The sequence below is a fragment of the Drosophila eugracilis genome, unplaced genomic scaffold, assembly GCF_018153835.1.
Source record: "Drosophila eugracilis isolate 14026-0451.02 unplaced genomic scaffold, ASM1815383v1 contig_445, whole genome shotgun sequence".
NCBI lineage: Eukaryota > Metazoa > Arthropoda > Insecta > Diptera > Drosophilidae > Drosophila > Drosophila eugracilis.
Window position 1 is genome coordinate 80,689 of NW_024573311.1, and position 17,804 is coordinate 98,492.

At 39.2% G+C, this 17,804-nt stretch overlaps 2 protein-coding genes across 2 annotated transcripts in view; one reads left to right on the forward strand and one right to left on the reverse strand.

Moving 5' to 3' along the window:
• The window catches only part of LOC108110659 (MKRN2 opposite strand protein), a 51,635-nt gene that overhangs the window by 10,011 nt on the left and 23,820 nt on the right, over window positions 1–17,804 (reverse strand). The window contains exon 2 of the mRNA XM_017219773.2: window positions 13,173–13,329. The gene's annotated coding sequence lies outside the window, so the exon portion shown is untranslated. The remainder of the gene's footprint in view (window positions 1–13,172; window positions 13,330–17,804) is intronic.
• LOC108110658 (protein eyes shut) overlaps window positions 1–17,804 on the forward strand; it is a 50,387-nt gene that overhangs the window by 7,849 nt on the left and 24,734 nt on the right. The window contains 2 exon segments of the mRNA XM_017219772.2: window positions 5,706–6,553; window positions 9,891–10,039. Of these exon segments, the coding sequence (XP_017075261.2) occupies window positions 6,105–6,553; window positions 9,891–10,039 (598 nt within the window). The 5' untranslated portion in view covers window positions 5,706–6,104.

Consider the following 17,804-nt stretch of genomic DNA (forward strand, 5'->3'; position numbering starts at 1 on the left):
TGCAGAAAAGGCAAACGAAAGTAGTGCAGAGGATTAGCCATAGAGAAGAGGCCCTCATTTTAGGCTTATGAACATTGGCCTGAGCATATTTCATGCTCATATTGATTTTTGATAGCAAGCAAAGCCAAGCACGAAATGTGAAAATGAAAATGAAGGCAAAAATAAACCACAAAAAGTCAGGCAATCAAGACCATTGATAAGTTTATTTGCCATTGAGTTTTGTTTATGAATTTAATTTAAAATTTGTTTGGTTAACAGATTAGAAACCTTTAAACTTTAGTTGATTGAACTCAAGTAAGAGAAATTAAATCCAATTTAATTCAACAACATGGTCAGTCATCTAATTCAAATATTGTTTCTGGGAAACGCAATCAACTTAATACTACAGGATGTGGTAAGCCTTAACCGATGGCAATCAATTGATTTAATTGCTTAAACCTCGGGCATAGAGAGCCAAGGACAATTACAGCAATCAAACCAACTTTACCTCAACCGGAGAATGCTCGCGGATAAACGAATAAATAACCAATTCGGATTCAATTTACGTTTATTGAATCGCTGGCCATATGGCCATCGAAAACCAAGCAAAACAATTTCGAAACAAAAAAAAAACGGAAAAATCGAAAAACAAAAACCGAAAAAAATAAATGCAACGCGATGTGTATAAATTGCAAGACAAATACGCTTAAATAAATCTGCAGGCATCACAGATTGCTTTAATAAATATTCCGAAAGGGGCGATGGTCAGGAGAAATGTGTTTACACAGGCCAAACGAGCGGGTAAAAATGGCAAAACAACTCAGAAAGAAGAAACCCGAGGAAAATCAACGACAATATTCGAAACATTTTTAAAACACATTTAGAAAACAAAGAGGGAAAGCTACCAGAGCGAAATGGAGCACTCCTCAACAATGTTAATGTCGAAAGGCAAGAGCTAGGTCAGCAAAGGACGCAGAAAAAAAAAGGAAAAGAAATGTAAGAAAGAAAGGCGCCAAAGTCAAGCAAGGCACACACACACACATGGCGTATGCGCAATCTTCGTGTATCGTGTATCCTGCGAACGGCTCCTTTGTGTGCGAGAATGGAGCGCGTGCTGACACTTAATCTTCCAGCTGACGCAGATGCAGCCCAGGATATGGCAGTCATATATCTAGAAGGCTTTGAACTTCCCAGGCAGCGGATGTCCCATGTTATCCGCCTTCCAAGCGATTCAAGAAGTGAAAAAAACAGAAGCCAAAGATAATGCACCGGGCAAAAGGGTTTCCTTCTAGCATAAAACAAGAACTGAATGCAAAATGGGTTGGACTTTAGGTTCCACTTCATAAAACTGGAACACACTTCAAGCTGTTTGTAGAAAATACAATCGAAGAACATTATGTTATACTTTTATTGGTCATTTTCCATTAAAGACATAGTTTACCACTTTTTTTCTTTGAGGCAATTTCATCCACCATTTGCCCAACACTGCGTATGAGTTATGAAAATCATTTCCGTACATCATAAGCAGCAACTGTGACAGAGAAATGCTCACGAATACTTCAAAGTCAGAAATTGATTTAAGTCAATTAATTATAACGACCAGCAATAACAACAAACTCGCTGACTAGCCACGCCCTCCAGCCCTCTTTTTGCTACATCGCCAGTTAACAGCGTCACGTTCATGCCCTGTAAAACAGAACTTGGTACTTTCTAATACAATATATATTATAAATTTAAGGCGAAAATCTCGTTTCCAGCTTAGATTGATCTTAAAGGAATCATAAATCCCTTAAACTCTTCCATTCTGGTAGTCTAATTATAATTACTTTAACTAAAAGCGAGACTAATATTTATTTTTCTCTCTGTGTGGCAACATCAATTGGCCAGCTGCTTTTGGGGGGTGGCAAAGGGTTTTAGCTGGACAGATGGGTTGGTGGGTGGAAAAGGCCATGTAATCGTATTAGGCAAACGGAACTGGTAGCTGGACGAGCACGTGTTTGCTGACGGTTGGCGGGTTGGAAAGGTGGATGGGGTTGCCAGGGGGTACTTAAAGGTAATTGTATTTGTGCAGTGCAAACATGGCGTGTTTTATTAACAGAGAGAGAGAGAGAGAGAGTTAAGTAGAGAGAGCGAGAGTGGAATGTGTTTACTCATATGTCTTGTCAAAGACAAGTTAATTATTTTAACATGTGTGTAACTCTGCGTTTGTGTGCGTTCATTGTTGTGTTTATTTTTGGCCATCGATTTTCACACGCTCTACATTACAGCCAGCCAAACACAAACAGCCAAAATTTTACAAGAAGATCCAGGCTCAATGGCTTGGCATATTGCCTGCCTTATTATAAACAGTCTCTCACCCTCCCTCTCTCTCCTCTGGCAGAGTTTTTCCAAATATTTGCACAATATTTGTCAGAATTAATTAACAATGTGAGTGAGCGAGCGGGGCAACGCTTGTGCTGCCTCAGCATATTTCAACTTTTTTAATGCCAGGCACTTGTTTACTCGAAAGCGCTTTGCATAAATTGCACAACTCAAGCCCGAAAAAAAATGTGCACAATTTAATTAAATTTATGCGAGGAAATTTCTTTCGTATAAAGAATAGCAAATAAACTGGAAAGGACCTTTATTGCAATGCATTTTATAGAATTACATGAGTAGAAAAGAAGTAATAAGTGAAGAACAGAAATTGTAAACAACATCTTACATATATTCAGAACTCAAAACAATAGTTATTGTGGATAGATTGAAGCTGTATTTTTGCTGATTGATCCCTTTCTTAACTCTTAAACCAACCTCTATAAACCTCCATATTAAGTCATTCAAAATGCATGATTAGGAACTTTCTTAAGTAAACTTTTAGTTATGAAGGATTAACAAGTGTTATTAAGCCCAAAGTAATAACGAACCCAATTATTTCCTTCTAACTTTCAATGCAAATATTACCCCTTAACTATCTCAGCTATCCCCTTATCAATTCCTTTCTGTAACTCACTAACCAATCCATCACTATCAGTATTTCCACATTTATCTTACCAACTTCAAGAGGCCGTTTCTTCCCCCAAAAAGAAGTGGCAACCTATCACTCTGCTCCTCATCACCGACTAACGAGGCTGCAGAAAACCTGCTTATAATTACCCCACCGGATTACACATTGCCTAACAAGGCCCATTCATTAATGTCATCAAATTCTTGAAGGACAGGCGACAACGTCTTCCATCTCCTCCTGTAAATCTGCAACATTATGTCAACACACACACACACACAGATACAGTTTGCAAATGGCTCACGTTAATGGGAAGTCCCCGGTGCCTGTACCTCCTCAGTACCTAGCTCCTGGAATTTCCACAAAGTTGCAGTTCCTGCAAATGCCATAAAAAGCCAACAGAAATGGCAGCAACAGCCGTGGCAACAATAAAAGCAGAAACATCTAGGCTGTGGATCTGAGTTTTGGCACGGCTATCATTCAGGTGGACGACGTGAATTTTCCGAATAAAAACGTTTCGGTTTTATGGCCCTCTCTGCGATAGTTAACATTTTTGCAGCGCAAAATGGTGCTGAAGTATGCAGGTGCCAGCCAATTTAATGCCATTTGCTGCTCAACGATTGCTAGAAAATATGTATTCGCATTTCATTAAGGAAAATGGAAGGAAAACCTGGCGACATCTTATTAAAGTCCAGCATTTTTGTTGGGAAAAAAGTCAATACGACGAATTATAATAATACTTTTAAATTCCAGTAACTATTTCAATTTTCAAATAATTTTTCTTATATTTCCCGAACCAATTTGTGAACTTTTTGCTTTATTTCCCTTTGAAAGGAGTGGAAAAGCTGTAAAGGATAAAGTCCTGGATGCAATGTCTCTGTGTAACTTGAACAACTTCAGGCTTCTTCTCCGGCAATTCGAGATTGCCTCTTCAGGACCTCCTGCCATCCATTCATCCATTCTCCGCCCATTTGGCTCTCGGCCAGTTTGAGCCATTGGTGTGCATTTCATGCTGCCTGTGTTTACAAGCTAAATTCATTCGCCGCCGCCGCTCGTCGCCTGCCGTCATCAGGAATGTGATGATATCCATGCACCCTCCCCTTCGGTTTTCTACCTTGATATTGCTGTTTCTCTAACTCGCCCCCTCCCCACACCTTGTTGTTGCTGGACTCCTGACAATGCAGGCTACTGATGGGAAAATGGCTGCAACAATGGCAACATGAGCCCCATCAGCGTCATCAGGATCTATTGCCTGGCGTCAACCTGACAACGGGAAAGGCACTGAAGGAAAATCTTACTTCAAGTTTCATATCTATTCAATTATTTTAATCAAGAAAGTATATGAAAGTTTTCCTTTTAAAGAAAGAATTTATCAAATGAAACAAACAGATTATAAACTTATATTAATATTAGGCATAAGCCTTAACACACTTTTCCCAGTGTATATTGCATTTGTTCCATCTACCACAACGATATGTGATAAGTTTATGCAAGCCATTGCTAACGTTTGCATCTTTCAATTTGTGCAAGAGTCTAATTTCCAGCCAAAGATAGCTACCAAACTTCTGGTCTTCCTCTTATTATCTGGATATAATCCCAACATTATGACTGACGTTGGCTATATAGTCTTCTGGTGAAACAATATGGTCAAAAAACTCTCCAACAAAGATGAGAGACAGTGGCAGTCGTGGCTGGTCGTTGGCCAAGTTAAGTCGGATTTATGTTGATGATGCAGTCGAGTTATGAGGCGCCCAGTTGGAAGTTCTAGTTGTGATCTGAAATCCGAGACCCGCTCTCAATGTGTCCTGTTCACTTTCCCGTTTTCCCATGGCACTCGTCCTTTGTTCTAATTGATGTTGCGGGCTGCCTTTCTGAAATTGTCACATGAGTTGGGCTCCTTTTTTGTTGTATACTATATATAGATATGGTGAGTGCCATAAAAATATTAGTTTTCCATCCGAATCTGGAAAAAACAGAACTTAAGCCGTCTTTGCAGTCAGCGAAAAGTTATTTCGGTTTAAGTCTTCAAGCAATTTTATTTAAGGCATTTAAAGGAGTCTTTAAATTGTTTTCTTTTTTTCACTTTTGCTTTTTTCAACCTCTTTTTCCATCTCTATAACAGACAGCCTAACATCTAAGTACCAAAACCAACAAAACTAACCCCAAATCCATGTAGCATGTGTGTGATATGCGAACAAGTTCTCGGGCTTACTTTGACACATGGGTAATGGGAAAATGTAGTGTACATCTGGCCATCGTCAGACGAGGCGAAATGAAATGGAAAGCCACATGGCGGCATTATGGATTAGATGTGTAAAACGGTTTTCCGACTGTCACAGAAAGTGATGTGCCAACCGAGGATTTCGTTTGGACATTTATTTATTTCCCAAAATAGTTGACACTCTCAATCAGCTTAGCTTTGAAATCATTTTACAGCCTACGCTTCATTTATAAACAATTTATTTTACAAATTTCCGGGGACTAAATTTGAAATCTACTTAATTAATCCTTTAATCTAGAAAAAGTAGCTATTGTAAATCAGCATTCAGAGCTTAAAATGTAATAATTTAACCAGTTTTATTGTGGTGCGAATAAAATGAACCAATTGTGGGTGGAAATATCTATTTAATTGCCACTTTAGAGCGACAAAACCAAAGCATTTGATCCTTCTTAAACAATTGTTGCCGCAAATATTATCCCAGAATACTGAATGGCTTTTCCTTTTCACTTTTTTTCTCTACAGATTGCAAATTGAAATGGCAGCAACAATGTGAACGACCAGAAGAGCAACAATACCAGCGAAGAGCACTGAAAATAAGTAGCATAAAAAGAGTAAAGAAAGAGTGGAAAATAGAAAACTATCTGGATAGAAACGAACGAAATCATAAACAAGAATGCGAAGCATTTGCAGAGGACTGTGAGCTGCAAGGATGATGCAATGCGAAGGCGACGCAGATTGCATTCAAGGACCGCTGGGCCAGCAAACAATCAGTGGGGCAAACAATGAGAACTAATAAAGCACTTAAGCTTATAGACGACCAGCGACAACAAGGACACCCAAGTGGAAGCAAGTCTCCAGCAGCAGCATAGCAGCAGCAGCAGCAGCATCAATCAAAATAAGATTCACCCTGCCACGGGTCGTATGATCAACGTGCATCAATTTGATATACAGACAATGGCGGAATCGCCTCAAATTAGACGCAACATGGTTCCCCATTATGCCACATTGCCTTCGAAGGACTGTGATGATGGGGCCAATACAGTTTCTAGGGCAACAACACCGCTGACAGCCAATGGTGCCACAACCACTGGGCTAACTGTTACCGTTACCCCGAAAGACATGCAACGAAACCACCTGCTAAAGATGCCAACAGCAACAATAGAGAAACCAACGATAACAGCCACCAGCACCAGCACCACTAGAAAATCATCAACAGCCGTTCGGTATCCATCCCCGACATTAAGGATATTAGCCAAGGGTCTGCTGCTACCCATCCTGATCCTGGGCATCCTCGTGGGCAGCAGCCAGGCGGGATTCGCTTGCCTCAGCAATCCCTGTGTGTTTGGCGTGTGCATCGATGGCCTGAACAGGTGAGTTCAGGTGTAAGAGCCTCTTACCAAGCGGCTAGAGATGGTAGCTCTTAAGAGCTTTTTATTTTAAAGTTAAAAAAACCTTTTTAAACTAAAAGCCAAAAGCAATATTTAAAATAATATACAAATCGACTTTCAAAACAGAAAACTAGTTTTAGTATCTCAAAATTAAAGATATTTTCTTCGTTATTTTTCTTTAATTTCGATAGATTTTGTGGCAGATCCCTTACCATCCTTAGCAATTGGTTAAAAGCCCTCTCTGTCCTTTTACTTTTTTTTTGCTTATTATCGGCCAGGCAGCGACCAATAAACCCGTCCAACACATTTCGAGTGGCAATAAACTTGCGCCACTTGAGCATCGGGAGAGCAACCAGCTTCAGTTTCAGTTGCCCTGACCGGGAATATGCCATGCCATGCCACAGTATATACGATCCCATGCCGTATAGAGAAACCTCGATGTTGATGCCGCCACTTAGCAGGGAAATGAATTTGCCACAGCTGTCCCCCTCCCCCCCTTGGGTTTTATTTTCTGCTCCTGTTCGAGGAGGGAGGCATGCATCCCACCATCCTTTTGCATCCTTCACACTTTTTTAATGCATGCCCGTTTAAATGGGGTTAAGTTGCGGCCACTGCAAATGTGGCAACGAGGAGGCGAAGGCGGAGGCGGACAGGCCATAGGGCGGCCAAAAGGGTTGAGTGGGTTTCAATTGCAAGCAGCTGGAAAATTATTAACTTGAACGACCAACCAAAGTGCATTCTTAATGCAGAAAATTTATAGTCAAGATATGCAAAATATTTCAAGTGTTATTAAAAATGCAAAGTTAGATAGGGCAAGGAATTTAATTAAATATTTTTATTTAAAGGATAATTAAGGTTTGAGGAGGTTTCATATTAGTTTATTTCTAGGGAAAGCGATAGATTTTCAACTTCTTTGAGGATCACTATGCAAATCCCTTGCTTATATCTCAGAGATCTTTATTTCATCTTAAATTCAAATCAGAGAAGCTTTCCGAAATTGCTTCACTTTCCACCATTCAGTGGGGTAAACTTTGAGGCTTAACCATGGGATTTTCCCTCAGACTTGCAAGCTTATAGCTCTATATATATAGCTCAATACCGATTGCACAAACAAGTTCAAATTTTTCTCCTTGACGCCATTTATAGAACTAAGTAACTGGCATTTTATTTTTCCATGCTATGCTCACTTCGCGATATATGCAACCGCTAATCCCACCCAAAAGCCATCCAGACCATCGAAAAACTCAACCCCAACCAGCAACGGGAAAAGGCGGTTAAGATATTTTTTTACGATAGCTCCATGGGAAAGCTGCAAGTCAAATGCGAAATGCGAATTGCGAAAACCAGAAGCTTGAAATCTCTTCCCGCTTGCGTTTTCCCGGGCCAGGGGCGAGAACGAGAGCGAGAGGAATGGAAACGCTGAGGCTGGCCAAGTCGGATGGATGGGAAAGTTTATGTGCTGGCAAGCGAAATTTATAGCTGCAATTAAATTTAACACGATGCCATGAGATTTAAACGGATTAACTGAATAGTTTTCGACCATCTTAAACTTTCGCGGGGAGAATGAAATCCGTTAGAGGGGCAAAATATCGCGGAGGAGACTACTGGCTGCAGAGAACATTGATATTTTATTGGTTTATCCTGGTTTACTCGCCCGATAAGCGGGCTCTTAACTGTTTTATGAGCTAGCTCTAAAAACTCCAATAAAAGTTGTCTATAAAAGATGAGCACAAGGATATGATTTGTTTGGCAAATTGCCAAAGCCATTAAGTAGTTTATGCAATTGAGATTGGATAATGGATGCTTATAGGCAGAGGAATGGCCAGAATCTTAATGGTACATTTGCCTAATTTAGATTACTATTAGGATTAGCCTCATGTTGTTAAAAAGACCAAACAGATCTTAAATAACAGATCTTGGCCAAAAGATGTCTAAAGGCTAGAGATATTCATATCAGAGATATCGAAAGAAGCTCATCCTAAATCTAGCTTATTGATTTCCCCAAATATTTATAAATAGAAAACAACTTTAACAAATGAAAAGCAAGGTCACAGTAGGGAATTCCCTTGCCTCTTTTCCAGCTCTCCAATATCTTGATGGCTTTCTACTTTGATATTCTGACCGCAAAGAACCAGTCCAATGCCATTAGGTAGTCATTTCCCAATAGCTCCTGGCTGATGGCAACAAATCAAATGGTCTCCCGGGTGAAAATGTCCAACCGATGGCCATAATCAGCCAGAATCTCGGGGGTTTCTGTTAGGAAAACACGGAAAACAAAGTACCGAGAACAACAGGCGAATGTGTGTCTAGGTGCTCATCCCCGTGCTAAGTCCATAACAGACATGTGCACCGGGAGCCTTCAGTTACCTGCTGCATCCTAATGTAATCCATTATAAAGGACAACAGTAAGCCAACGTCACTTACCCCTTTCCCCATATTTACACGGCCAAAGAAACTTCTTTAATTAAGCCGGTTACCTGGCAGCAGTTTCAGCCATGTTTGCACTGCTCCTCAGGTAACACTCAACCGGCCTCAGTTCCCCTGACACTTTTTCTAGCTTCCTTGCATTTCTTCCGTGTTTCAATTTCAATTTCGTTTGCCGAAATAGAAATAGAAATGGAAAATGGTAAAATACAATCCCAAATGTCTACCAAATATTTATTTCCACAACACCTCAAGTCTAATGTAGCGCCAAAATGCTGGCCAAAAAGTTTATGGCACTCAACTGGCCAGCGGTTTTGGCTGTAGGGTATGTGTACCTCTATTATGCCTCTAAATGGGAGATCTGAGCAGCGTGGGAAGTCAGGGTAATTTATTAAGGAAAATGCAGGAATATAAAAGAACATAAATGTGGGGAGTAAAACTAACACAGGTGTATTTAAATTTTAGTTTATTTTCCCAAAAAAGAAATAGTAGAAAAAATACATAAACAAAAGTGAGAATATTTTCTGCATAAAATTTAAATACTGGTTGCATTTTTAATCAAATTTGTTATAAACAGGTTCCTTTTGGATCCAATATATATATTCCCTATTTATCTGTAACCACCCACCTTTAGCCTCAACTTCAATTACTGCCAACTGCCATTATAGTTCGACTTTATCTGCCCTTCCCCTGACCATCCCATACTGTGCCATTTGCCGTAACTATTTTTATCCAAAGCATTTTCCTCTAACTGTGGATTTTCTCTCTATTTTCATTTTTCGCCTCCATTGTATCCTGTATGCTGTTTTTTAACCAACGTTTGATGCATCATTGACACACCGTTCCGCACACCCACGAAAACTCAATGGGAAAACTAAAACAACTAAAACAACAGCTCGTATTCGTGTTACTGCATTGATGGCTACACAGGGATCCAGTGCCAAACGAATTGGGACGAATGCTGGTCGAGTCCTTGTCAGAACGGCGGGACATGTGTGGACGGTGTGGCCTACTACAATTGTACGTGTCCGGAAGGATTTTCTGGTAAGTGTGCCCCATGCTATCTATCCGCGGGTGTTTCTATCTGTGTGGATGGGTGTCTGTGTGTTAGAGTGGGTGTGCGTGTGGATGGGTTTTCCTGATGGAGCCGCCGTGCTGCCTGAATGCGGTTTATTTTTGGGGCCACCAGCATCCAGCTGGAATGCACGAAACTAAAACGCTGCTCATGCACAGGAAGAAAATGTTGGAAAATAAAATTAATATTTTAGAAAATCTTAAAAACTCTTTAAAAGGTAATGTGTGGAAAGTTTCTAAGGAAATGTATTTTTAACTCAAAATTTTATTAAAATATTTAATTTTATTTACTTAGTTACTAAATATCATCAAAATTTTCCAAGAAAGAAGTTTTTCCCTCACTTTATTTTGACAAATAGATGCGGGGTAGAAAAGTGGAAAAAAAAGGGTTATGCAGCAAAGTGGAGTGGCAAGCCAGTTGAGTGGGTGAAGTTCCTCTTCCGTTCCACGTGCGAAATGTATTTTTATTAAGCCAACATAAAAAACTCAGTCTCGCTTGGTTTGCACTTGGTCGAGAGCCTGAGACAGAGATCCCCCTGGCCAACGAAAGCTCTGGCAAATAGAGGAGGAATTCCTGCCACACAGGATTCTCTTTTGGCCCCCAAACGTATTTGTAAAATTTACGCGGCTCGGAGAAAAGGGCGAAATAAAAATATAACATACAATGGTAGTTTTTACTTATTTCCCCGGCATTTGCTCACATCTGTCTATTCTTCTTTTTAACGCGTCCTTCGAGAGAGTGAGAGAGGGGAGCGGGGGAAATCCAAATATAATATAGAAAAAAGCAAAACGAAGGGAAAATAGGGAGTCATTGAAGTGCAGAAGCCTTTTATACCCTTAAAACGTCGTTGACTTCCCTGGCAGAAGTGTTTACAAGAAGGACTTTCAATGGTCTAGGTTATTTGCTATTACCATTGCTATTTAATAGACTGAAAGGATATAGAAATGGATTTGAATGTCATAGGAAGAAGCATAAATAATAAATATATATTTTTTACCAGCTTTAAGTATTAAATAATCAAAAGAAAGCTAAAAACTTTTAAGAAAAAAGGTTAAAATTTGCATTAAGATTCTTAAACCCAAAATCAGAACCTCCATCACCCATCTTAGAAAGGGCATCTAAAAAGAAACTTAGATGATCAAAGCTGAGCGAGAAAAACGCTTTGAGAGATCTCCAAAGGCGTTAGCACCAAGGCAATCCAAGAAGGGGAAAAGGAAAGAAAGAAAATGAGGAAAAAGTGGAAATGGGAAAAATGGGAAAGCCGAAGCTGGCAAACCAACTTTAATGTTGTCTATTGTGGTAGTCAATGTTGGGTGCTTAACTTGCCACTTACCACTCCGTATCAGAGTGTGTGTGTGTGTGTGCGAGATGTCTCTGTATGTGTGGCAAGTACGAGTTTCTGTGTTGGCCAAGTACGGAAGTCTTAGCATGAATGTATCTAATGTTCATCCTTTTGGCTTCGTGTACGTCCACACATAAACACATTTACTTATGGTACGTGTGAGAAGCACTTAGTGTCTGTCCATATATTTTCCTTTTTTTTCCCTTTTTTTCTTTTTGCCACCCCTTTTCAGTGCACAAAGTTGACTTTATAAAATTTAGTGAAATTTATAGCCAACGTACATAGGTGTATCAACGTTAGACTAAAACCGAAATACAAATTGCCGAAAATTTGTTCGGAAACTTGGCTGATGAGCTCAACGAGAGTGGAACAGCAGCTGAACAATCAGGCAAAGGCAGAGATGGCTAAATGATACGAATGAGCCAAGAGGGACTTTTACAAGCAGACCAAAGTCATTGACCAACTCTTTCGGGCCAAAGGAGTCTTGGGAATAAATTACTAAGTTTGCCCGGTACATGGGTTACATGTGTTTTCCGGCTGGTTTACTGCAGACCAATTGAAATAATGGAAAAGAGAATTGTGGTTGATTGAAAGTTTTGTTTTTATATGAAAGTATCTCTCTGGAAGTTATCAGAAGAAGACCTAATTACTTATCTATGATCAAGGATTTTCTGAACCAAATTATAAAGATCATGATCAATCCTATCATACTTCATGATAATGTCCAATTATCTTAAATAATCTGAATAAAAATCGTATATAAATGCTAACTCATACCACCCGTTTAGCCCCTTTGCCTCCCCCATCGCTGAACAACTTTTATCTCTTCTGCAAACGAAACAATTGCATTAATTTAACATAAATAGAGCGGAGCAACGAACGCAGCCAAACAAAGGCCCACAAAGCATAAGCACTGCAAATGAAATCAACACAAAAACAAATCAAATTATGCACTGCAATCCCTGTTTTCCCATCTTTTCCACCGATTTTTCCACACCAAAACTAAGCGATTCCATTGCAAATTGCTCTCCGGCTCTCCGAAACAAAAAAAGACAAGACCAAATGTAAATAGAGCGCAAAAAATAAAATTGCATAACAAATTCAGAGCATAAAAAAACTATGGAAAGCGAAATATGCTTTCAGCTAAGGCAGCCGCAAAAAAATATATATTTTATATATACAAACACACTCATATATAATAAATAGATTTCTTTTTTTGGCCAAAAGCACGCGAAATGTAGGAAATGAAGCTATAAACTGGGCAAAGAGACGACCCCAAAAAATGCAGAAAAATTCAGGGAAATTTTCAAAATGAAATGCAGTCTGTGAATGGGAGTCTAAGGCAAAACAAAGCGAAAGTAACGGATGGAAAGAGACCAGCAAAAAGGTGGGCGGAAAAGCCCGATGGAAAATGGACAGACGCCTAGGGGCATTATTTAACCGCTCATTGAGTTTTCGGGGAAAGCTTTCACCTTGGCCAAAAGCAACCCACCACCTCACTTTCCCCTATTATAAAAAAAACCAGCAAATGCAAATGAAAGGCACCACAAGATAATGTCAGAGCGGGACAGGAGCTTTCTAATTAATTTTATGAGCTTCCTTTGCATTGCGCATATTTTCGCGGCCTTTTTGCCCTATTTATTTTTTGGCTCGTTGGCTTTAGCGTTTATGTTTATGCCCTTTTGAAGTGGTTGCGGGTTATACTAGAGTCTAGTATAATATCTAGGGGATGCGGTCGCCATTTCGCCTGTTCCACTTACCAACTCTTTGTGCCAACTTCTATGACTTCGGGGATATAAACTGGTTGCCAGGACTAAAATGTTAGCTTTGATTGGGTTTTTACTTTTAGTTTCATTGGATTCTCTTTGTCATAAGTGTTGTTTTGACCTAGCTAAATTGGGTTAATTAGGAGAGAAGCTGAAATGAAACAATATTAAAGGTGTTATTAGGTAGAAATATAAGTAAATGAAGTTTGGTAGTTTGTTAAAATAGATTTAAATGTTTGATTTATCTTAAAAAAGTCTGGTTTACTTTGAAATCTCTCCTTTTAAGATCACTTTCCAGATCATTCTTGGCCATAAAGACATTAACAAGTAAATTTACATCACAGCAAGAGCCTTGGAATTCTCTCTGTAAACAGCAATCACCAGAGGCTTAACCTTGCTCTGCTGACACACACACACGCACGCCCCATACCCACACAATCACAATCCAATAACAAAGCATTGGGCATGCCTTTGTCCTTTTGCTCCTTGGCTCCTCAGCTTTATGCAATCATTGCAGCCACCAAGTGCAAAGTGTAGGGAAATGAAAAATAGAGAAAGATGGGTGAGGGGTGAAAAACCGCTTGGCTTCATTGCAGCGCGAAAACAATAGGCAGGGGGGGGAATGGTGAAGGCGATGGTTGGATTCTGCAGGATGGAAGAAGGTCTTCCCGGGCCTATTCACCATTGAATTTTCACATTTCACATTCATGCAAATGCAGCAAATCAACAATGAAAAAATAATAAAGGATTGCATTTGAATGTGGTCAAAACGAAGGGCAAAATGCTCTTTAGATGGTAATCAAAATGAACAAAATGTAATATTTTATATAATAATATATTATAAAAAAAAAGAATAATATTTTTAAATATATTTTTCCTGCTTATAAAATAGTTTGAAATATTTTTTAAATATTTTTAAAATATTTTTTTCTTTAAAGAAAAATCAAATTGAAATCTTATAAGCTAGAAAATAAAAATCCTTCCAAGGTTAATTACGAAAAATATATAAATTTCACCTTGGTTAGCCAACTCATTAGGGTATATCTACCCTAGATATACATCCATGAAAATGCATTCAAACTGCAGCAATGCAGTTTGTTCCACGTCTCCCATTTTTTCACAGAACAGTTTTCATTCTGTGTTTTGTGTGTTTTTTTCCTACTCGCTCTCACTTGATATTTTATCGTAATTTTCCTGGGCAGCAGGTCCTTTTTTTTAGGACTGCTTCATCAGCGGGTTTTGAGCGAACGGCTGGCTGGCTGCGTGTGTGTGCATAAATTTGCACCTGTTCACCTGGTCGCTCTATATTTTTGCGCGTTCGGTGGCAATTTGCACACATTTTCACGTAGCCAGGAAGATACATGCAATCAAGCAGCTGGCTGGCTCAGTCGCCGGATCATTCATCGATTCATGGCTTCATTTGGCCTCTTTCTTTGCCTTGATTTTTCCGTCACCCTTTAATCAGAGTCCCATGAGCTTTAATTCCCCCGAATATACCGTTAAATATTCAACCAATTTTCAATCATATGACTCAGTGATTCGCATACATTTTTCATTTCAATTACCCAGTGGAAAATGCCAACCAAATATATATATATATTCGTGTTTATAAATAGAATTCGAACACAACGGTTTCTCATTTCGCCGAGGTGGCTAATCAATGGTCCTTTGGGACTTAGTTTCGCTGTTCATTTCTGTTGTTATTTATATGCGACAGCAGCATAAAATATTCATGGCTTTATTGATTTTATAATGTCAGCCTGCGGGTTTGATGAACTTTTCACATGTGCCCTGCGAGGAAGGTGGAGATATATTTTTGTTTGCATTGTCACGGGTCCTGGGATTAGCCGTGTAATCGAATACGATTAAGATTTTTATTTGCCCGCACACAACAGATGTGATTAAACCAGTTTTCTGTGGCAAAAAAGGCTTAATTGGCTTTAAATAACAATCAGCAGAGTGCATTGATGGCTAAATCAAATTACACAACCTAATTGGGGGTTTAAATCTACTCAAAGAAATGCATTGATTTTGAACACCTTAGAGTATTAATATCAGGCTATCAATCAAAATTAGCTTAGCAAGGAAGTGATATTGAAATGGTTTCTTGCACCTCATCAAGTTTCCAAACACCGAAGAACTTCTCCTGTAAAACCAATAGCTGGGCAATCCTTAAATCAAAGCTGGTAAAATGTTGTAAAATCTGCCATTAATTAAACAAGCTAACCGTTTTGTTAGTGTAACAGCGTGTTTTAGCTTTTCCTGTGAAAATGAGCTACGCTTTCCCATTTCCTTGGATTCCCTTTGTCAAGAATTTCTCCCTAGAAAAGGAGAAAAAATCGAAACTAAGCAATTGGATGAGCAACAATGCGCACCACAAGACATTCAAGTGCAGGCCAACCACTACACATCAAGAGTACACTTGAAGAAAAATTTTATAAAAATCTTTCTTCAAATCAAAAAATGATACTGCATCAAGATATTTATTTAGATTTCACTAATAAATTTTAGTCACTTTTTTAGTTTTATTTTTGATTTAAAATGCTTTTGAGATAGTTAACACTTTTTTTCCACGTGTAGATATGCGAATTGAAATTGCTAGATTGCGAGTGACATGAATTGCTCGGATTTTCGACTCGGGGGCTGGTCTGAGTGAATGGATCCCGTGATTAGTTTTCCCGTCGCCATCGAGAGCAGCCCAGAATCGGTGGCGGGAGATGGAACCCAAAGTGCATTTCATTGCTCACTGTCGCAGGTCGCAGGCAGCGATTTACGGGCAATGGATTTGAAGGAAGCTGGCCACCCCCAAACCCCTAAAACCACAACCCCCCCAATCCAACCCCACATTCAATGATAATAGATTGCTCTGGCTGGGGATTACTTTGGCATACAAATTGCGGGAGAGACGTGGCTCTCATCCTAACAAGCTAAATACTGTTCTTAGTCTTTGCTAATTGAAGATCTACGAAATGGAATAAACCAATATGTTAAAAGGATTTACTTTTGGGTCAAATTGACCAACTTAATGGAAAGTGTGTCATTATATTTAAGAAGTTCTGTGAAGCAAACAGCAGAACAAATTCCCATATCAGTTTAAATTCCATTTCTTGATGTCCAAAACAAGCTTCTTGGGTATATACATTTTTGATTCTTACTTTATAGATACTAAAAGCATATCCTGCTGTTCATTGTTCCGAATTCCAGCTAGCTGTTAATTATGACCTAAACCCAATGCTGATCTTTGATAGACTGCCTGCACTTGCAGGCTGGCTGTGCACTGACTCGTTCATTTATGCATTCATTCAGAGATTGCCGAGGTAGCTGCAGAAAAGTATCTGAATATGCGAGCATAAAATGCAAACGAAATGTGCAATATTTTCAACTCATGCACCTCTAGAAACGATGCCAGATTTCGAATGCACACATGCCCTGCATTCTGCATTCTCCCCTCAGCCTTTCTCCATGTCTCACAATATATGTGTATAACTTCCTTGGGTGAAGGTAACAAGCAAATAAGAAGCACAAAATGTGTGTGCAGATAAAATTCAAATTTCAATTTGTGCATCGACTGGAGGAGGGCAAATCAAAAGCACGAGCTTGCCCCAAGGACTGAGAGAGGGGGCAAATGGCCATGTTTATTGTGACTCGAAGCCAAAACAAATGTTCGTACCTTGTTGCACAAATGTTTACAGTTCGCTTCCAGCAAATAATAACAAAAAAAAAAGTGAATATACATAACAAGAAAACGATGAAGAGGCAGCACAAGCAGCATGACAAGCATCAATAAAGAAAAATGGGAACGACGGCTAAGGTCGAGGGGAGAGGTCATTGATCAAACAAAGAACTGAAAGAAGTTAGAAAATGTTGAAATTTAATTCAAATTAAATAATTTTATAAATTAAAACATCATTTCAAAAACTTTTTTATAACAAATGAAATCTCTCTAAATCGGTAGCCCACAGCGACATTTATCAATCTCAAATATTTTGCAGACCGAAACTTGATCAATATTTTACCAGCACTTAAAATTTGATTAATGGTTTATTTTGTCTATCTTTTTCGTTTCAAATATTCCAACAATCGACATGAAGAATGTCAGAATTGTATGCCTCTCATATTTTTTTATTTTCATTTTCAAATTCCCAAATGGGAAACCGAGGAAAAACGGACAACCAAAGCCCGTCCATTAAACAAAGCAAAAAAAAAAAATGGAAAAAAATGAAAAGATAGGAGGGAAAATTGTGCGTCCAATTCGGAAAAAATTCATTCATAAAACATGCCTCGTAGATTGCGGCAGTGAGTGAAGCATTTTTCGTGCCCACAAAAATGACCGATGCCGCCCTACCTCCTCCCTAACCCCCATTTTCTACCGTAACCACGCACATGGTAAAATAAAATGAAAATCGATTTTCACTTTAACGACTTCACACATTGCAAGGGACAGGGGGTGGGGGGCGAAGAAAAAGTGTTGCCGTGGCCCCACCAAAACCACAAAACGGAGCCAAAACAATGAACAAGAAAAACCAGAAATCATCGTGAATGCATTGAGAAAAGGTAAACTGGTAGAGTGGGCTGCCTTTGGTCTACTGAATTTGGGTTAAGAACTGTGCGTGAGTGGGGTTTTCT